This window comes from Gallinula chloropus (assembly GCF_964237585.1).
Source record: "Gallinula chloropus genome assembly, chromosome: 2".
Classification (NCBI taxonomy): Eukaryota; Metazoa; Chordata; class Aves; order Gruiformes; family Rallidae; genus Gallinula; species Gallinula chloropus.
In genome coordinates, this window is record NC_140086.1 from 94,443,603 (window position 1) to 94,464,610 (window position 21,008).

Sequence of the window (21,008 nt, forward strand, 5' to 3'; positions counted from 1 at the left end):
ATGGCGGGGGAGCAAATTACATTTTGTATATATAGTATTAAATGCTTCCATTAGTTGCCATAGGGATGGGCAGAAGTTGGTCTGAAATGACAGCTTTTCTGATGCTTGATGTGTTTAAAAAGAAAACATTGGGGGGAGGGGTTTTTATTGTTATTATTACCCTGGGAGTCTTGTATAGGGGAGGGGGAAATATTAAAGTCGTATTTCTTAAAAAAAAATATGCAGTGAGGCTATGTTAACAGACCAGGCATCACCTTCACCTCTCTGCAGAGACACTGACCTCTACAAAACACACATCTCTCTAGCTTCAGGGCTGTAACCCCACAGCTGCTCCAAGCTTCACGTTGCCTTCTGCTGTGCAACATGGGAGCTACCACCACTGCCCTTCCTTTACCTCTGTAAACCTGCTGTAGTAGTAACCCAAGGAAAACCATGTCCTGCAATTACTGCTGTGTGCACCCCAGTCAGGACAGAGCTGGTGAGATCCAGTTATCAGACCGGGCTTTATTAGTCGCTCGCTTTAACACTCACTTGGCTTGAGTATTGGAAATCGACAGCAAGCAAGCCCTGGATTTATAATTACGCTGTGAGCTCCTACGCTATCACATCAAAAAGCTGAGGTGCTAATCCTGTACCTCAGCATGTGATCGCAGCCTGCAGCCATCCGATGGCAAAACTGCCACTCGTGTCAAGCGTGACCAGGTGTAGGACGTCAGCTGCGTGGCTCGCTGGCATTCAGGTCCCCGGGGATGGTTTGTGAGCCACACCAGGGACACTTGGCTGGTTTTGCTAACTGAAAAAATAAAAGCAAGTGTTTCAGAAATGACTACTACACGATATGCAAATGAGAGTTAATCAGGATGCTTAACAACTTCCAGTGTTTCTGAAGGTAGTCCCTAAGAGAAGGAGCTGCTCCGTACAGAAGGAAACTGAAGTGCTGTACTTACCCAGTCCAGTCTAAATCCACTGGACTTTCTATTGTAAGTTTTTACACAAGCACCTATGAAATGATTATTTTTTAAAAATCTACCTTCTAGGCTGTGCCACAAGTGCCTTTTTCCTTCATTCTCCCAAAGTCAATGTTTTATTAAAATTACTTTGTCTGCCTGGGGGGGAGGAGGCAAGCATTGAATGTTACTTAAGAAGACCACCCGTAGACTGTGAAATGTCATTCGTCAGGGCAATTATTTGCAGTCTGCCTGTACGTGCTGTTCTGACAGTTCATGGGGATGCACCTCACTAATGTGACTGTAGTGTCTCTAATAATTAGTGAACCTTGGGACAACTGAATAGATGTATTTTTTTTCCTTCTCAGTGAGGTTGACTGAAAATAAGTGCAACCTGCATAAAACACCAGACCTGTCCTCAGCTGATGTTGTTTTTTAGAAACCATTTCCAGTCTGGTGTTCTGTCAAAAGACCTGATCTTCTCCAAGGTAAAGGAACTGAAGGAGAGGGTCTGCATTAGTTCTTCCTGGGTGGAAAGCGAAGTTGGAGTTAGTCTTACAAGTTCCTACTGGCGGTGCAATGTGGTTTTTCTCAAAGGCAAGCAGAAATTCTCAGAAATCAGGAGCAACGTGAAGAGTTTGAAGGACTCTTCCCAACTCTGCAGCGAATGGTGAAAAAAAGAGAAGGATGTGGGCAGAAAGCAGGCATGTCTGAGGAGAGGTGACAACTAACATAGCCCCCATCATATTAATGGAAGACATAGCTGCAACAGATATTCCTCTTTCAGGCCATGTTTTTGCTATGAGGCAAAAGTAATTTGACAGTTCCACAGTCTCACTATCATTAAGAAAGAATTAGGTTCTTCTGGCTTGTTATCTTGCTTGCCATTTTTGACTCTGCATAGCCCTGCATTATCAAATCTTTTGGTTAAGTACAGAAACCACAGCAATATATAGTTGCATATGCTTACATATTTGAAATGCACAAATACCTAACCTGTGTACATAAAGGAAACCATGCCCAAACTAAGTTAAAGGTATATGCAAACTTTGGAAACTCTAGAAGTGAGGTACAGCAATATGCATCCAGTAATACTCAAGGTATCTGGATGTTTTTGAAAATTATATTTAACTGTTTCATTACAAGTCCTACAAGTATTCCCACTGCAAAATATGTGGCTCCTCAGTAGTTCCAGAGCAACATAGGGTAGGAAAAATAATACGGGTGGATGTTTTTTCTGAAGCTCTTGTTGTTGATCTGTCTTCCTAGGGAAGTTAATCATAAAAACCACAGGCCAAACACTTCTGAAAACTGTATCAGAAGTTGATGCAGATTTTGGAGGATAGCAGCACAGTGTAGAAACAGGAAAGAAGATTGGTTTTTATGTAAATTATCCAGAGAGTGGCATTCATATGCATTATCTATGCATGCACAGTGCCCTATGAATATTATATCTCATCATGTTATTTGAGGATGACACCTTGTAACTTCATTAATGCTCCATAGTTATGTCTTTGCCTTGCAGAAAGTCATCTGGCAAGAAGTCATTTGATTTTGTCCTAACCAGATTGCAATTCCTAGATTTTATCAAATGTAATCATGTTACTGTATTTATGTCCAGCTGCTCATTTACTTCAGAATTGTTTATCCCATTTAAACCAGCAACCGACTGAAAGCAGATTTAGGAACGATACACTATCTGTGCAATTTCTCAAAGGCCATCAGGAGATTGTAAGCTCCTGTTTCCCTGTGCTGATTTTCCCCTTCTTCCAATGAAGGTTAAAACTGAGATCATCGTTACCTGTGTTAGTGCAAATTTAAGGCACTCCCTGTTACATCTTTGCACCATCCTTTGTGTGGTGGATAGCTCAAGCTCTGATGACTTCTCAGTCCCGGGAAGGCACAGAGATGCTGTCTGTCTGTCATTGTTTCCCTCTGCCCCTTTGAGTCCTTTCAAAGTTCCTTTGCCAGAACGCCTTGAGTCGGAAGCCAAAAGGGATGCCTCCACCTCCATGGCAGCTGCATGCAGGTGAGGCACTGGAGCAAGGCTTACCCAAAGGATCTGTTTTACTAGTTTCATCCGCTTTCCCTGCTGCAGATAGCTCTGTGTGTCTGTTTACCAGCAAGTGACCTGTGGGAATGAGTTGGGGAAAGTTGTTCTTTGTGCATGCCTGTGTAGTTTGTTATAGGGAAAAAATAATAACTGTGTCACGTAGTTGAGGAGTATGACGAAGGTCTATTTAATGCAGAAGAATTTCTGCCTGTATAAGGACTGAAGGATTAGGCTTTAACATACGTGCTCTCCCTAAAACCTCTCTTCTCTACTATGTTTATCATATAATTATGACTTCAACCTCTCCTCCCTCAAATGAAGGCGTATCAAACTGCCATATATCATCTTAGAATAGACTTTTTCTATGCAGGATAGCTAACCTTTCTTTTCTGTGACAGCACTTTTCAGACTTTCTCAACTAGAAACTTCCTGAACTCTTTGTCATGATACAGGATGCTGGAGCTGCCACTTTTCAAGTTCATCTCTTCTGCATTGGAATCCGTGCAGTTCTTTCTTTGGAGCTAAATAACAAGAATGTTACCCTGATGCTACAAAAGCCCAAACCAAACCTTCCACTAATTTCAAGAGCCAGGGTTACCTTTATAATCTCTCCAGCATTTCTGGGTATTGATAATTTTAATGGCAGAAGCATTAAAAATAAATACAACTACACTAGGACTGCCTCTTCTTCTGGACAACTCTTAAAATTCTTTACTGGTTTCAGCCTCAAGACCCCAATATAGAGCTCTACAAAATTTGTAGAAACGTCTGAAAGTATTGATGTTAGTTTCTATCACTGTAAAGCATCTGTAACCCTCATTTGAATATTTTTTGTGGTTTATTGTATGTTGTGTGCATCGTAATATTTATCTTACATTACATATAAGAAATAGAGAACATATTTGTGTCCTAATTTTGCAAGCAATCCTCTCTTTTTAATATATCTAAGAACAAGACTGATAATTATAATTTCAAAAAAACCCATTCTTCATAGCTTAGGGGCTTAAACTTTTATATTCTTCCTTTATTCTGAATGTATCCCTCAGGAAACAACTCTCTGTAATAATCACCTTGCCTACACTTCTTCAGTCACACATTACATTCTCTCTCCCACTTTCTTTCAGGTTAATATTAGTGTTTGTCAGCAGCAGACTTTTTTTTTTTTTCCAAGGCTCTGAGTCATTACAGTACCAGTTACGTTCTCAATAAAGAGTTCAGGGTAGGAAAAAAACCCCAGCCCTATGCCTACATGTATCTGACTGTTAGAAACCCAGAAGGCTGCTCACTCCCTTTAAATGCCAACCGTTCAATTACTTTCCCATTGAGGGTTTGGGGTTTTGGTTGGGCTTTTTTTTGATTGGTTTTCTTTTTTTAATTTGGGAAAAAGTCAAATGTGATGCAGTAGGTTACTTAAGCTCATGATGAAGAATGCTGGCTTCAGATTTTTCCACAGCATGACAGGTTTTTTTCTGAGTACTTAGCAGAGGTTGGTTGGTTTTATGGTCTAGCACACAAAGAGATCAGTCTCCATCTAGTCCTATGTTACAAAACCATTGCATCCATTATCCTGAACAGGGATCTGTGCTGATAAGAGGTCCAGTCAATATCAGAGGTTTTGCAATTTTGCCTTCAGGGCAGGGAAGTGTTCAGAGAGCTGGGGTGTACAGTTTCTGGTTCTGGCTACTGCTGTCCTTCCTTGTCCTGCCCCCCGAGGTGCCCTGCTGTTCTCTGGAAACCAAGTCACAGGGCACATTTCAATGCACCAGCCATTAGGTCAAGAGCTGTGCAAGATGTTCAGAGTGAGCCTGAAGAACAGGTGAAGGCTGGTCTCAAACCAGATCTATTTCACCTGAGTACTTTTCTAGCTGTATAGGGTTTTCAATGGAGCTGGAGATAATGGATTTCCCTTTCTGAGGGTAGAGCTCTGTCTGGACTGCAGGTCAAATCTGAGTCCCCATTACCATCCTAAAGACTTTGTAACCAAGCAAGCAAGGGTTTCCCTTATGGTGATGAATGCCACAGAAGCATATAAATATAAAGGCACTGTTATCTTTCCTGTTGCTAAGTATCCCCTAGTCAGAGGGCTCTTAGCAGCTGTCAGAACTGCTGCACTATAATTTAAAGTGAACTGTAAATCCCTGAGATGGATTAAGGTATCAAGATGTATGATCTTGCAATGGTCAGTAGAGAGGCTGCTGGTGATTTCAATGACTCTGCTTGTCAGTCAGGGTGGAAGATGGCAATGCGGATTGAAAGGGTGATGGCAAAGATGATCAGAAGAGCATGCCAATGGCTAAAGGACAGGTGCTATAAAACATTCTTCAGCATTCAAGGTTGCATTTTTTTCAGTTTCCTTCTGACTGGGACATCATCTAGTGCCTGTAAAATCAATCTAAAAAGGATGCTGAATAGCCTGCAAACAAGCAGATAGGATACTTGGAACAAATGAGATATGGTGTTCTCCTGTCTTCCATTTTTCCTTCAGCATCTCTGCACTGCCAGCTTTTCTTCTTTTTTCTGATTTTCTCTTGAAGAAACTCACAGCTGGGCTACACAGGCAACTGTCCGCTGGTCCATAAGATAATGGATCCAATACTTACCAGAGGACAGCTTGGAGGGACCAGTTGTTCAGTAATCATCATGGCAAATACAAACTGTCCAAAATGCAAAGAGAAAGGTGCTACCAATTCTTCAAAAATGCAAAGAAGGTGGCTTGCAGTGTTCTTGCTGTTTGTTTTCACTTTAATTTGTGTTTAGGAATGAAAATGTTTGTCTCTGAAAACAGGAACACAGTTTGCCTAAGACAAATCCTCCACTACAGTGGCACTGAGAGACGCCTACTCAACCCAACCATATTTAGTGGGGCATCACGGCAGGAACAGCCATACCAGATTCTATCTGGAGTCCATATAGCTCACCCTTATCTTTGCTATTGTCTGGGTACTTTGAGGAGGCACATATGAAGTCTTAGGAGCGGAAACCCATGGAGTAATCTGCTCATAGGGAGTCTTACTTTCTGACCTGCACTAAAAATACTGAGGATTTATTTGTCTTCTTGGGTTTCTTCTTAAATGCAAAAAAACCCCCCAAACCCCCCAAAACACCCCTCCTATGCTGCTTAATATAAAGTTTTCTGATGCTGAAATGAAAATTTAGCCTTTCAGAACCCCCGGTTTTGAGCACCAGTTATGTTTGGTGGCAATGGATTTCAGATGGCATTTATACCTGGTCGTTTGGGTAGAATATCTGCAAATATGGAAAGACTAAATCTGATTGCCTCCTGACACTTCTCTTGGCCAGATCTTCTGCTACCAAATTTATGAAAGGATCACTTTATCGCTGCCTTCTTCAATACCTGATACACTTCCAAAATCAGGCTTTGGGGAACCACACTAAAGACCTGCTGAAAGAAGCAGGGTCCTGGCCTTCTCATGAGGGATGCTCTGTGCAACTTAACAGCCTGGCCCTTGTCAGCCCCTAGTGCCTGGCTTCATCAGGATTGCTAACAATGTGCAGCTCCAATAATGCTAAACTAGATTAACTGGAAGCCACCAAGAGTTAGCTGTGCTGCAATTCAGTTTATTAACCATCCAAGCCCACTTTCAAGCTCAGAAAAAGCAAATTAGAATTGAAAAGATCTCAGTAGAAACATATTCTGCTTTCACGGTCTATGGATATGCATGTTTAAGCTATCATGCCATGACACTGTGCTATCTGATTTATGTTTTTACTGATGCTTTGACTGAGTAGTTTGTTGCAATGTACTGCTAAATGGAGGAAAAATCAGAAACTGCATCAGACAACCACTCTGTATTTCATTCTAGAAAATAGCTGGCAATTATAATTACTCACCATGTTTCTGGCTCAGAATAAAAGTGGCATTGCACAAAAAACACACTGAACATTCATCGTGATTAGAAAATGCTCCATACCTTGGAGTGCAGTGGAGACATAAGAATAATTTTAAATGCAAATTGAATTGTGGGGGTAGCAAAGAGAACAGATAAAAGACAGTAAAACAAAGCCTTTCACTTTCCTCAAATTAGCAGGCTAATGTAGTATAAAAAAAAGCAGTTCTGCTCAGATCTGTGCTAAGAGCTTTCATTTCATCATAATATAAAACAGCACATCCGTCACCTTTCTCTATTCAGTACTCTTGATTTCGAGGTTGAAGTGAAAATTAGAAGCTGTTCATTCTGGCTCACAGACTGGGTTGCATTTGCTTAGTCTTATTCCATGACAGTAGGATGGAAAGAGGTCAGTAACACTGGTAAGTACTTATCTTCTGCATCTGATTTTATTTATTTATTTTAAAAAATATTTCACAGTGCTTTGGCTTTTGATCAATGTGTATTTCCTGAGAAAAGCTACATCGTGTATTTTTGTGCAAGGCTGTATCTTATGCAGAAAGGCAATGATTCCTCGAGAATGCTTGTATCAGATGTTAGAGCTCCTTCAAGAATGAATGAATTACTTAAAGTAGGAATTCTGCCGTAGGAAAGGTTTCTGGATAATCTATATATTTCATAGCATCACTGGAACATTTTGTGTGTTGCTTTTTCTGCCTGCCTTGTCCAACAAGCAGTACCAGATAAGAAATGAATCTATTCAAGACGTTATTTGCATTATATTCACAGCAAAACACTTAACAATCTCATTACCCTGGTGGTAAATGATGGAGAAAGAAGGTATTTCCTTAGTGAAAGCAAAGTATTAGACAAATCGCAATGTTACGGTTAATCATTATGAAACACTTAAAAATATCTCAGAATATGATATGCAATGAGGAGGATCAGACTGAAAAACAAATTCTTAAGGAAACTTGATGTAGATATTTTTTTTTTCCTTGGGAAAGTTTTTATCAAATCAAAACCAGGGGCTTAATTTTTCAGTATGAAGGGTGAGGGGGAGTGGGGGAGATGATCGTAGTGTCACCTCCTGTTGCTAAGTAACAACATCTCCTGGCCATTTTTATCTGATAAAGGAAGTCCAGTTGACGTTATGCATTATTCATCAGAGTTCCAATCAAACAATCAAAATTGTTTGCTTACACTGGGGACATTTAGTAAGATCAAAGAAACCCTCCTTGAAACTACTGGAGCTTACACCACTGCCCGGCAGCTCTTGATACTCTACAGTAAGTATCATTTCTGGTTTGGGAGTGCGACAGTAAAGTGAATTGCTGAGGAATTTTAGAAGTTTTCTCATCGGGACAGGCTTCTGAATTTTAGAAAGGACTGCATGTTGATCGATGAAAACTGAATTGAAGGAAAAAGGGAAAGCTTTGGAACCTTGTTTTCCTGGTATTTGCCAACATAATTAAAGGAATTGCTTGAAGCAAGGGTCAGACTCCATGCCCTAAACCTTTCTCTTAGGCTTGCACGGAAAAGGACTGGAGGTATTTTTGTCTATCTGTCTTAAAATAAACGTTGTGCAGAGCTGTTTGTATGCTTATGATTATCTGCCGCAGCTAACTGAGGTGTGGAGGAGAGAACTGGATTGTGTGTGCTTGGCAAATCCTGCTTTTTTATGTGAGTTGTTCAGAATAGAAGAAAATACAGAAGGTGGTAGGAACGCTGGAGTAGGGTCACGATAATGTGCATGTTTCTGGGAAATCTGCCTGGCTGAGGCAAACCTGATTCGGTGTACATCTCGGACAGTTGCAGTTTAAGATCTAGACAGATCCAAGATTGAGAAGAATGCTAAAAATATAAACCTTAGCTAAGAAGCAGTGCTGGGGTAGTGCACGGTCTCTTAATGACTGCTCTTATCACATCGTTTAAAACTGATGGTGGGGTGTTCTGTTGCTACTTCTGGTCAGTAAGAGGGGAGAAGGAAGGCAAGATTGGCTTCTGGTCCTTCAGGTGGAATGCAATATCCAGAATATTGTGTCTCCCTTCCTAGGACAGTGTTTTGGCACAAGCAGCACGAATGCTATCCGTAATGTAGTCTGTTACAGTAGTGCCTACTCAGAAGTGCTGGCCGCGGATCTGGCTAAAGGAGATCCCTGTCCTGAGCTCTTCTGATCTTCTTTTCAGAGCCAGTGTGACAGGTAACTCTAAGTAGGCATTGTATGCAATGGAGACTGTGGCTAGAATAAAGGTGATTTGACTAGGAATCTCGCTAACAGAGCAGTAGCGCTTTTCTTTTATGTCTTTAGACAAGGATTTAAACCAAACATCCTAAAATAGAAGTTCTATGAATAGTGATTTGAAAATGCTCTGACCCTAATATGCCAAATGAAGTACTTTAGCTACTGCCTACACAATTCTTTCCACAAAGAACCTCACCAGTTTTTTGTCTGTCTGACATCTCTAATTCTTCCCAGGAATCTGACTGATCGTCCACACCGGAGTATTGTACACAAACTTAAGTTCCTTCAAAATGGACTACTTTTTGGATGTCGAGTCTGCTCAAAGACTGTTTTACAGTCAAGGAGCTCAAGGTAAGAAACTCTGGTATTGTCTTAGAAAATGACTGTTTTAACTGTGAGGTCAAGATGTACAGGGCCAGACAAGGGCCAGCCCTCGTGACTGACCTACTGAAGTGTAGAGAGGCCATAGGGAAAGGCCTTCAAAATGCACGGGGTGTAAAAGGAATTACAAGAAGTTAACAATGAGGTTGGATCTGCCCTCTCAGAGCATAAGGAAAAGCTAAGAAAGCTGTTGGGTGCATGGCAGGAGCAAAGGGAACTGCCAAGATCCAGACTCTGGTGTCGCAGAACCCAAACAGAAAGGTCAGAGGGGACAGCAATAGTTTGTTGCTCGCTGTGTAAGCCTTCAATGTCCTTCCCCTTCCTCCTTGCTTATGGATCCTGTCAGGAATCATAATCTTGTGTTATTTGGTGCTGCAGGAATAACTGGTTTAGGAAAGCCCTGAGGCAGTCCAGCATGCTGTATACAAAGGTTCTCAAGGGTAGCTCTGCATCCTTCCCTGTGAAATGCTGGCCTATCCCCCCACACCCCCCCACATTCCCCAGCAGCAGCAGTGGGAGAGAGGGAAAGAGTAATCAAGCTTCTTTCTTGAACGTAGCTGAGACTTGTTCACGACATAGATGATATTTTCAGTAAAGTCAGTTCACATTTTTCTCACCAGTTCTATTTTTGGAGAAAACTTGCAATTTCAGAGAGGAGGGTTTTTTTTTTTCTTCCTTAAACTTTAAACACCACATTAAACTGAAGAAAACTGTAAGAACCAAGTAGCTCTATTGGCCTTTTCTGTTTTTACATAATGCCTGTTTCCTGACAAGGCGGTCCACTTTTTCTCCCAACATTAATTGCATCAGTTGCTAGTCCAAATTCAAAGACCAGACAAGAGTTCTGTGTTCCCTCTGGAGGTCACTGCCCCAAAGCAAGAGCTCATTTCCCCAGGGGATGCCACCACCCCAGGATACCCAGGGGTCAGTACCACCTTTAACCTTTGGCTTAGCTGAGGTGCTGCTGCCTAACACACGCTGTGTTGCCCAGCTGCTGCCCCCTGTCTTCCTGATACGTTTTCATCTGTGCAAGCCACAGAAAACCTTTCTTGTCACAGCACAGCCTTCTGCATTGAACCACAGAAGCAAATGCTAAGCACCTCATAACCAGGGAAAAAAATCAGTAGAGGGCAATGACTGGTTTTGCTGGCTTTTTTCTCCTTCACTAAAATGCAATGGCCACATGAGCGTTGCTACAGAAGTAATATTGAAATAAATTCTTCAATATCCCTGTGAGAACAGACCCCTTTCTGTTCCACAGAACTAAAATTAGGGAATCTACCACTTACTGCCTTACAAGCTATATCAATTTATCAACAGCATCCCTGCGCTATACAAGGTACAGAGGGGACTATGGAAGCAGTAATATGTATTCATGCAATGAAAGTCTATTACAGTAATGTGCACAAGGTGACTAATAAGGGTTGCACAGGCAACCTTCACTGTAAGTATTTCCAAGAAGGCAAAGAGAGAAAAACCCAAAATCTTACCCATACTTGGAGAAAATATATTGTTAGCACATACAGAAATGCTTGTACTGATCAGTTAGATGTATGCTTTTGAGATTTTAACCTTAGCACCTAACTGATACCCATTTTCAATGCAATTAGTTTGGTTTTTTAAGTGCAAATGGAGGGAAGAAAAACCCCAAAATCATGCAGAGGTGTATCCCTTGATACACAAAACATCAGCAGGATTGGCCTTTTAGATCTGTCCTGGAGGCTTCTATCCCTTGGCCAAAACAAGGAGGAACCAGTACTGAGATTTGGGGGATGTTTTGTCCTCCAGCTTGTGAACATGTTATGAAAGACACCAGAGGCATACTTACACTGTGCACCACAGCACGGTACAAAGGTTCCCAAACCCAAATTACCTCCACAGCTGGAAACAGTACATTGATGTAAGAGCTGTGCTCAACTTACGCTTTTTGCTCTTCAACATTTCACCTTTCTCATTGCTCCTTTTACAGCATTTTCCCCAGATTTTGCCCTTCACATCTCTTGCCTGAACTCCAGTATTCTCACCTCTCTCCATCTCTTTGTGTTTGCGGTCAGCTGCTTTGCAACAAGCTGGGTGCCAGCAGGCAAATCACTGTGACCTTAGAGGTGACAATGCTTCTGCTCTAACTTCTCAAATGCTGCAACACAGCAGCAACAGAAAAGGTGCTTGAGGGGAAGGATGGATGGACAACCCCTCCTAGAAACATGTGTCAGAGATGAAATATGGCCTGTGTAGAGAGAAGTTTCAAGAGGCTTTTGCTGTCTGAGGTAGCTCTGAACATCTCTGAGGTGGCAGAGATGGTTTCAGCAGGCCAGTTGATAAACCTCTGGAAGAGTTTAATCATCAAGGTTTCCTGTAGCAAATGCCTTTATCACCATCCTTAGCCTCAAAGTCCTCAATGGTAACATCCCCTTCCTCTGAGCTATCTTACCCCCTGTACACAACAAGGAACTCGATCCTCTTGAGTGTGTGTTGATGCTGCCTGTACAGCCCTAGTAAGTCCTGTCATCCTTGTACCAAATTTTAAGGCTGTCTTCCACAGAACAGGCATTACCATATGAGATAATGGTGTGATTTCTCTAAACATGGGCAACAGTAATGTGGGGGGTTGGGGTTTGCTCATCTGCTTTCTGAGAAACAGTTGAACTGTGTTAGCTGTAAAACCAACAGCTGAAAAAACACACACAAAAAAATACACTGACTGTGAGGCACCCATCCACCATAAATAGCGTAGCTCAAGTAGGTAGTTTGGAAATGAATAAAAGATCTGCAAGAAAGCATTGTTACCAGATCTACCTAATGGGATTGCAAGTAACTATTTGATGTTAATATAATAGCGTGATGCTATTAGCAAATCATGTTATCAAAGAGCATTGAAGCTCTTGCAAAGGGTTCAATGCACTGAAGCTGCATTATCACAGAATTGAGTGAAAGAAGACTACAGTATTCTGCCATTTAATTAGAATCAACATCCGAACACATTATATGTATTATTATTACCTTAGTTATATTATTAGTTATTGCATTACAAAGTGCTCTGTTTACAGACTGTAAATTGGGGGCTTATGACCCACTTACTCTTGCTGTGAGATTTGAAGACTTCTACCTTTTAATCCTTTGATCCTCCAGATCAAGAAAAAACCCCTCCGTTCCAATGTTTTCATATTAATGATATGACAAAGTTACGAATGGCAGCTGTAAAGCACTCATTCTCATCGGTACCCACTCCTTGTGGGTGGAAGAGAAGGGAAAGAATAGGGTTGCTAAATGTTGGAAGGAACTCAAAGAGCTGTGACGGCGTTACTAGCAGATGATATGAAACCCCAGCTGACCTCAGGTCTTCTGTAGCTGAATGCAGGATGCTCTGGCCTCAGCAGACAGACTGAAAGAGGGTTCTGGTCCCCAGCAACTACCTGGTTCTCTATCCCTTGCTGCCTGCTCTGACGCCCACACCTCGTCCCCAGCCCTGCAGAAAGCTGCAGAACTGCCTTTGCTCTTGTAGGGTAGGAGGAGAGAGGTGTTACCTTATCAGCTGCCTTCTCTCCCATCCTCTCCTGCAGAAGCAACCATCACCTCAGTCCCGTGGGCTGAGCGCAGAACAGAGGATGTTTGGCCATTCGGGCTGCATCTGCTGTTCAAGCAGCTGTTCCCTGTTTCCTCCAAGGAAAGTGAAGCAGGAGGGATGGAAAAGTCACAAAAGCTGGATCTGGCAGTAGGATTATCTAGATTTAGAAAACTTGGTAAATGAAGCCAGCTGGCTGTAGTCTTCAGATACCAGCCAGAAATATCCTAAGCTCTGCAACCCTCCCTGACTGTCTCTTCTGTGTCCATATGTTGGGATCTAGGAGATGGGGGGGGTATCCTTGCCAAGTGCGTAATGCCTGGTGACGCATGTGCAAATCAGAGGCAGGAAAGAAGGGACTCTGATCCCCTGCATCTATCCCCTTGCCCTAAGAAAGTCCAAATCTGAAACCTAAGCATGGAGCTGGACTTCAATTTTCAAAAAAGTCTTTTTCCTTTGAAGTGTGTGGTAGATACTAGTCATTCTTGAATGTAAATGTATTCTAAATACAAATCCCCCATGGATTATAGCCACGAGGGCTGAAAGGAAATAATGGCGCCTGGAATGGGATTCAGCTCACTTGTCCCTTCGGTACCCTATGTGAAGATCTTTCCACCAAAGACTTCTGGTGTGCCTGGAGTGTATCAGTGAAGAGAAAAAGCAATTTTAAGAGCGGGGTTCACCTAATTTCAGACATCTTCCTTGGGGAACTATATTCTCTCTACTGATTATGAAAGCCTAGACCGCCAACTTGGGTGAAAGATGCCTGTGCTATTGGCCTTTGTTTGCATAGAGGAATCACATGTTGACAGCCAAGATAGGGCCTAATTCGGGAATGGGAATAACTTCCCTCAAACAGGTCAAGTTGTAACCCAGAGCTATAAATGTGCAGATCCTGACTTGGCTGTAGCCTACTTTGGAGAGACATCAGCTTTGATCTCAAAGTTCTACTTAAAAGAAGTTATTCTTTGGGGCATGCAAATAAAGACCTCATGTTTGACAGAACTGAGCAGGCTGGTACTGAGAAGCAGTAGAAGCAGGCTGCTCTGTAGGGCAAAGCGAGCCAAGAGGCAGCAAGACGGGCTGAGGCAGTGGCCTCCCCTACAAGAGTACTGAAGCACAAGAGCAGGGCAGGTCCCGTGACAGTCACCAGGCTCAGCTAAGAGTCCCCATCATCAGGCTAGACCACGATAATGAGGCCAAGCAGGACATCAGGTCAGCAGTCTGCGTGTGGATCACTGAGGAACATAGCCAGCCATAGACACAGCAAGTGGGCAAGGGCCTTGGTGTCAACATAACTCCCAAATCCAAGGGAGGAGCTGCTGTTGAAGCTTTTTTCCACTTTCTCAATCCGCACCAAAGCTGCTCAGGGCTTCTCAAGCTGCTGTCTCCAATAGCACTGCCTTGTCAGACAGCCTGCCTCAAGCACAGCCGACTGAACCACTTGCAGGGGGTGCATGCAGGACCCTGGCCACCAGTACCTAGCTCTCACCTAGGCTTGCTCAGGATTAATCAATGAGGAACCCTTCCCATCCAGTGTATACAAGGGAATGGAGCACCTTGGATGAATTCTGAGAGAAGAATGACTTCTGCCTGCTACATTATAAATGAATGCTATAATAACATTATAAATGAGCGCTTTAATTCATGCTTTAATCATTAAATGTGAGTTGCCCATCACAGACTGCACGTAGCACTTTTCAGCGCCATGAGTCTGAGGGAAGGGGTCCTGAGACTCACCCACTCTCTCCATGTTTCTGGCAACCCCACACCACAAGCTGACAGGACAGGCTGGAGACTGTATGGTCAGGATGCCATTCTAAGCTGCATGAGTCCACCTTTGCGCTGGAGTTGGACCCTCCGGTCCCCACTGGAAGCCCAGGTTCTGCTCTTGGGTGGCTTCTGACTCGTGGATAAAATCCGTCCCTAATTCCCTGGAGACCTGCGCATCCCCTTTTCCAGTCTCATCTCCCTTCGTGCCAGCAGGGGGCTCAAAACTAACCGCAATAACCGAGTATTTCCAAAGTGCTCCTAAAATTAACTCCATTATCTGAGTATTTCCAAAGTGCTCCAACGTACCTGGAAGCTGCTGGCTGGTCCATTTGGTAGGATACGCTGTGCATATTTAAATAACAGAACAACACTTTCCTGAAGGCTTATCTTAAACTATCTTTTGTATCTATAAATAATGTATAGATCCACTTACATTAGGTGTGCTTTTACTGGTTGCAACGTTCCTGCAATCTACTTGATGAATGTAAAGAGTGAATAAAAAATGTAATGTAGAAAAAAATAGGGAAATACAGTACACAGGGCGAAGAGATAACAGATGCACAAGATTGTGTACACATATAAGGTAGGACTGCTGAAAAGCGTTCAGGAAATCCTTCTTCTTGATCAGTTTTCCATGTTTAATAAAATACTCCCAGGCATGGTTTAGATACATTTGCCCCTCACACTCTGTTTCCATAATTTATTTATTTCACTCTGTTTCACTTTTGCTCATTTATTCTAATTCATACAGCGCTGACTCATTCTAGATGTTTGACTTTAATCACTGCTGACTATCCAGTGCTACTTCCCTTCTGGTTTTGCATATTAAATTATGTCCAGTATTTTACAGAAGGGTGTTGCTGAGACATCCCCAGATCCTAATCCAGAATGATTCTCTGGCAGATGTTCCTTGTGTAAAGTAACATTGGGATAGGCCGTCCACCAAAATGTTATGGTTAATCCATCCTACTGATTGACATATTTTCAAAGTTACATTATTTTGCAGTTCGTTTTTCTTCTTAATTCATGTGATATCCCTAGTTCTTAGACTAACAACATTAATAACAGAAGAATTAGTAACAGCAAATGTGCATTCCTGATGTAATTCCGCCTCCCTTTAAATCCAAGGAAGTAGCAGATCAACACCAACCTTTCCCCCTTAAAAGTTTTTCCTTTCCCCTTTCCCACCTCCTATTCTGGCCCATCCCCATTATTGAGAATTTAGGAACAGGCAACTGAGTGCCATGACGAGAGTCTTTGGCTTGCAGAGTCAGATGGCCTAGCTCCACCAACTGTACAAAAATAGCTCGCGATGAGTTGCAGTAACTGTACTTCAGCTACTTCTTGTTCATTCATTTCAATATCCTGTCAGCCAAATTAAAAGTCAGAAGAAATAAGGATCTTTTAATTCTCAGCAGCGTATCTGAATAAAACCAGGATGTTTGAGATCCAGTTCTCTATGTAACTGTAAATACAGAAAACTTTAGAAAACCTATGCATGAGTCACACTTGAAAAAAAAATTCTCAAAACTAAATCTATTTTTTTCTTACTAAAAATTAATTTTTAAACTGAGCCTCTACTTGCCACTATCTGATAGTGATTTTGCTGTTTCATTTACTTATTTATAATAGTCTGTTCTCTGAAGCCTCTGCCTTTGGCTGCAACAGCAGAGAAACAAGCACATGTTTCCTCTCAAACGTACAAAAAATGGTAGTTAGGCAAACTGTGCATGCGTTTACCCAACTCTCCCCAACCAGCGTAATGAGTGTGTGCATAAAAGTAGGTGTCCTTTTGGTTGTGTACTATTGTTTGCAACACTCAGGCTTTCAGGTTACTGATGTCCATCAAACCGCTGTCAGAGATCTCAACAGCTTTGCTGTAGAGTCAGGCATCAATCCATATGCATGTGCTTCTGTGTCTATTCAGGAGACACAAGCCTATAAATCATTCTCATAAATGGCAAATTATGTCCTCTCCAGTGCTTGTACACATTGTCCACTCACTTCTCCTGCCAGTCATACCCCATTTGCCATCTCTAATCCTTCAAATATTTTGTTATCAGTTACATTTAATGCAAGACAAAAACTGCAGTGGCATTAAATCAGACCAAAAGATTTTGTCATGGTAAACATCCTCTTGGACCCATTGTTTGGTCTGTCTTTAAAGAAAAATATTCACAATCAAATTTATTTTTTAAAATTTTTAAAATTTTTTAGAACACATGGAATGTCACGCTCTAGATGCAGCAAAATTTAGCTGAACTGATGTTTTTAAGAGATTGTATTTAGCCAAAACCAAGTTTGTGCATGCATTATTTACATGCTATGCCATGGTGAGCCCCTTCCACAAAAGCAAGGAGGAACATAGAATAAGAAGCTTATATACTTCTTTAACAACAAAAAAGTATTAGCAAGGATCCTACTCAGTTGAAATATTTTCACAGGTATTGTATAAAATTGTTCAAAATTCACCCTGAGAAAATTAGGCTTTCCTCAAAAAAGTCTTCAAGATATCTCCTGTAAATGAGTATTCCTTCATGGCTGTTTCCATGTCATCTGGAGTTGCTTGTGATTATACACATGAGAAATATACCCTTTGCTATGCAACTAGGTCTACACATCTCCAGCAGAAACATTTTAGCACTTCACTTGAATTAAAAGTAAAATCATCAGGGCTTAAGAGGGTTTTTTGCCATTTTGAGGCAAGAATCTGCTATGCAAATTAGAGTTTCTAGATGAAGACCTTACTGACCCAAAAATGACCAAGGAATTTCTGTCACCAATGAGATACTTTAAAAACATTTTAATAAAAGTCGATAGATAAAAGTGGATGTAAAAATCTAGATGAATATTTCATGTCTTCTCTGACTAATTTTTAGGACAGCTTTTCACCTCTGAAAGTTTACCCATGAAAAATGTGTAAATTTTTTCTAAAAAACACAAGTCTAAAAAAATGTTATAATTAAAACTCTTCAAAACACAAAGCTAGCTCTTGGCAAACAAACATTAATACTAATATTTTTACTAAGATATATATTAAAATACATAGAATCAGCAAATGCGGTATCATATATGGTCAGTTTTAAGGCCCCTTAATGTGTAATGTAGTGTCATTTCTTTACTTCAAGACCTTCAAAAGGATGCTCTCTAATTTTCCTGAGAAACTATCTCCTAAAAAAATGTGTTTAAGAGAGTGAGCTGGTTTGTGAAGAGCAGCTGAAGCTGGAGATACTGGTGGGCTCTCTGTGGTGGACCGAATGGTCACTGGATAAATGTCAGCAGCTTTACTAGAAAATATATGGCAAGTCATCCTCATAATAAGGAGTGCAATGGATTGTGACTAGGAAAAGAGTGTGTGCAGGTATATTCATGGCATGCATAAATATTCAGCACCACTGTATGGATATCAGAGTCTGATCAGCTATACTTTCCAGTTCTGTGGCTGCCTAAGAATTGATCTTAGTTTTTTATATGAAAATGTTTTGATACTTATTAGCTTCCTCTGAATTTTTTCCAATGTTTACTTAAAATTTCCAGTCATTCTTGAAAATTCCTTTTGGTAACACACACGGAGAGGAGATAATCATGGTTGTCAAAGTAATATATAATGATTACTCCAGCATCCGCTTACCTCTAGTCAAAATGAATACAAGCCAGATCCCAGTATTTTGACCCAAAAGGTAAAAATGATTTATAAACAATTATATAGAAAAATCCCACTCTTATTCTCTATTTACCATAAATGTAAATGCAGTTTGGTGGTGTCTGTCCCCCCTCCATAGACTCCTGTTCTGTGATCCAGCCAGCCCTGAAACGCATGGGTGCCCTTTCACTGATTTTAACTACAGCTGAAACATGCCAGTTCTAAAAGACAAATGTTTTTCACGGTTGTTTTATGAGAAAATTTTTACAATGCTGACTTCATATACAGATAAATCTTCCTTAAGCGTAAACTTGATGATGGAGTACACAAAATTCTCAGTAGCAGAAATTTTCCATTCTCTTTTATCTTCATTACTGTACATTGCTATTACAAGGGAGTAGTAGTTTACAGTCTAATCGCAGTGTTTACTTTAGTTTAATCTAAATAGTTGACCCCATTATATCAGTTTCAACTCTTGCCCTTCACTTTTACTTCAAATGCTAGGCTAGAAATGAGCAAAAACTTAAAGAGAAACCTATTTAAAACCAGAAAACAAGTTAGTCCAGAAATAACTGCTACCTCCAGTGGTGCAGATTTGCTTGTTTAGTAAACTTCATAATGCTTCTAATTGAAAAATAGAGCGTGACAGCTTTCATTAACTCATACTAATAACATGCTATCATACCTAACACCTAAGTCAGGTTTTAGGCATCTGAAGGCTTCTGATTGACAGCTATTATTTGGAACTCTAAAAAACTTTTGAAAGAAAGAATCACGGTTAGCAGGCTGCAGAATATGCTCTGAGTCACTATCAGTCATGCTCTCCAGTGCCAGCAGGAAAATTTAGTTCTTTATTAGTTATTTGAAGAGCGGTGGCTTACAAAAGCCCTAAGATAAAGACTGTTACACCAGATAATGCCCAAACAGCAAGAGGCATCCAGGATTGAGGCTCCTGGGCACTTACAGGGCCCCACATGAAAGTTAATGTTAATAGTCCCACACTGTTTGAGCTGGAATTCTCCTTCTAGCTACATATGAGGTAGAGGGGAAGGAAACATGCTGAGAAGGCACTTGTGCATGGTGCTCACGCTTTCAGTGATCAGCCGGATCCCATCTAGCATTTGCGATAATCTTTATCTGCTCAGGGAGAGAATTGAGGTGGATGTATTTATAGAGGCTCTTCTGTTTGTGATTTGTAATTTATAGGCTCAGCATCCAAAGCATTCAACAACCACTCATAATTACATTCCGCATAAAACCCACCTACATTAAAGGGACATTATCAAGGCTGTAAGGTCAAGTGTTAAATACTTTGGCAATGCCAGAATGAAGGCTGCCTCTGCAACATTAATTCCTTCTCCTTATACATATGCATTATATGGTTTCTAATTACATGATGACACAGTGATTTTTTTTTTTTTACTATCCTACCATTTGCTTCATCAGTGTGTGGAGTGGGCAGTGCTCACTTAATGAGCCAAATTAAATATTTTGCTTTCTCCCCCTTGAAGGCATGGCCCCAAGCCATTTAAACCCTTTTCAGAAGATAGAAATCTTAATTTCCTCATGGGCTTTTTCAACGGTGCTTCACTAAAGTATACGAATACTTTACAAATATTAATGAATTTATATCTTCACAAAATCCCTACTGAAATAAAATTAGGATTTTCCCTGTTTCACAACTAAGAAACTAAGACATAAAGATCAAGAGCAAAAGGTAGCTGTTAATTTTGAGAGCCCAAATCAAGACCAGAAGAAACTGAACCCTGGAATAGTTGCCTTAGGCATCACGTTACGTATCCTGAGGACAGCTTCCACTGATTTCTGCAAATGTAAGCGAACACTCAAATACTTCCACTACACAGGCATCACAGCCACAAAACAGTGTTAAGAAAGAGAAAGGCTGCAGCTATTGAGAAGTTGTGAAAAGAGCGGTTTAAGTGGCAAAACCAGGAACTTTGAACAAGCAATCCATGGCAGGAACAGAGCTATAACCTGCGTCTTTGGGGCACACAGAAGAGCAATCTTTTCTCTTCTGGGCATCATTGGGTGCAGGCCTTAAATTCTGTAGCATGTGAGGCAGGGACCTTACCACAAACAGCCTCTTCCACCAGCTGCTGCAGATCCTCTTTCCCTGAGTGATTTTCTTTCTCTTTTCATGACTTTTTGTTTTCTTTTTCCTCCCTCTTCCACTTTCCATTTCTTTCTCCTCCTTCTATTCTCTTCGTTTGTTCTTTCCCACCAGCTCGTCGGGCAACTCTTCTCACCGTGCCCACGCTGATGACAGCATCTTCTGAGGATGACATAGACCGGAGACCCATCAGAAGACTCCGATCTAAGAGTGACACCCCTTACTTGGAAGAAGCTAGGATCTGCTTCAACCTTGATAATGGTAAGACCAAGCCTTCCACAAACAGGACATGATAATTAAAGACAATTTTTTAGATGCAGATGGACCAGATGGTACCTACTCATTCACAAGTGCTCACCAGACATCCAAGGATGTCACAGCTCTCCAACTACAAGCACCTGCATACATATGAACAGGGATCCTT

The 21,008-nt window shown here is 41.2% G+C and overlaps 1 protein-coding gene and 1 long non-coding RNA gene across 3 annotated transcripts in view; one reads left to right on the top strand and one right to left on the bottom strand.

The window, feature by feature from the left end:
- The window catches only part of LOC311205681, a 34,681-nt gene that overhangs the window by 11,954 nt on the left and 1,719 nt on the right, over positions 1 to 21,008 (bottom strand). The window contains exon 2 of the long non-coding RNA XR_014618169.1: positions 20,546 to 20,746. This is a non-coding gene — a long non-coding RNA (uncharacterized lncRNA). The remainder of the gene's footprint in view (positions 1 to 20,545; positions 20,747 to 21,008) is intronic.
- Positions 9,385 to 21,008, top strand: part of PHACTR1 (phosphatase and actin regulator 1) — a gene marked incomplete at both ends in the record, with an annotated part of 303,902 nt that continues 292,278 nt past the window's right edge. The window contains 2 exons of one of the 2 annotated variants that reach the window (XM_084280171.1): positions 9,385 to 9,445; positions 20,699 to 20,845. In XM_084280171.1, the coding sequence (XP_084136297.1) occupies positions 9,385 to 9,445; positions 20,699 to 20,845 (208 nt within the window). The remainder of the gene's footprint in view (positions 9,446 to 20,698; positions 20,846 to 21,008) is intronic. The other variant, XM_084280172.1, reaches the window with a different exon arrangement.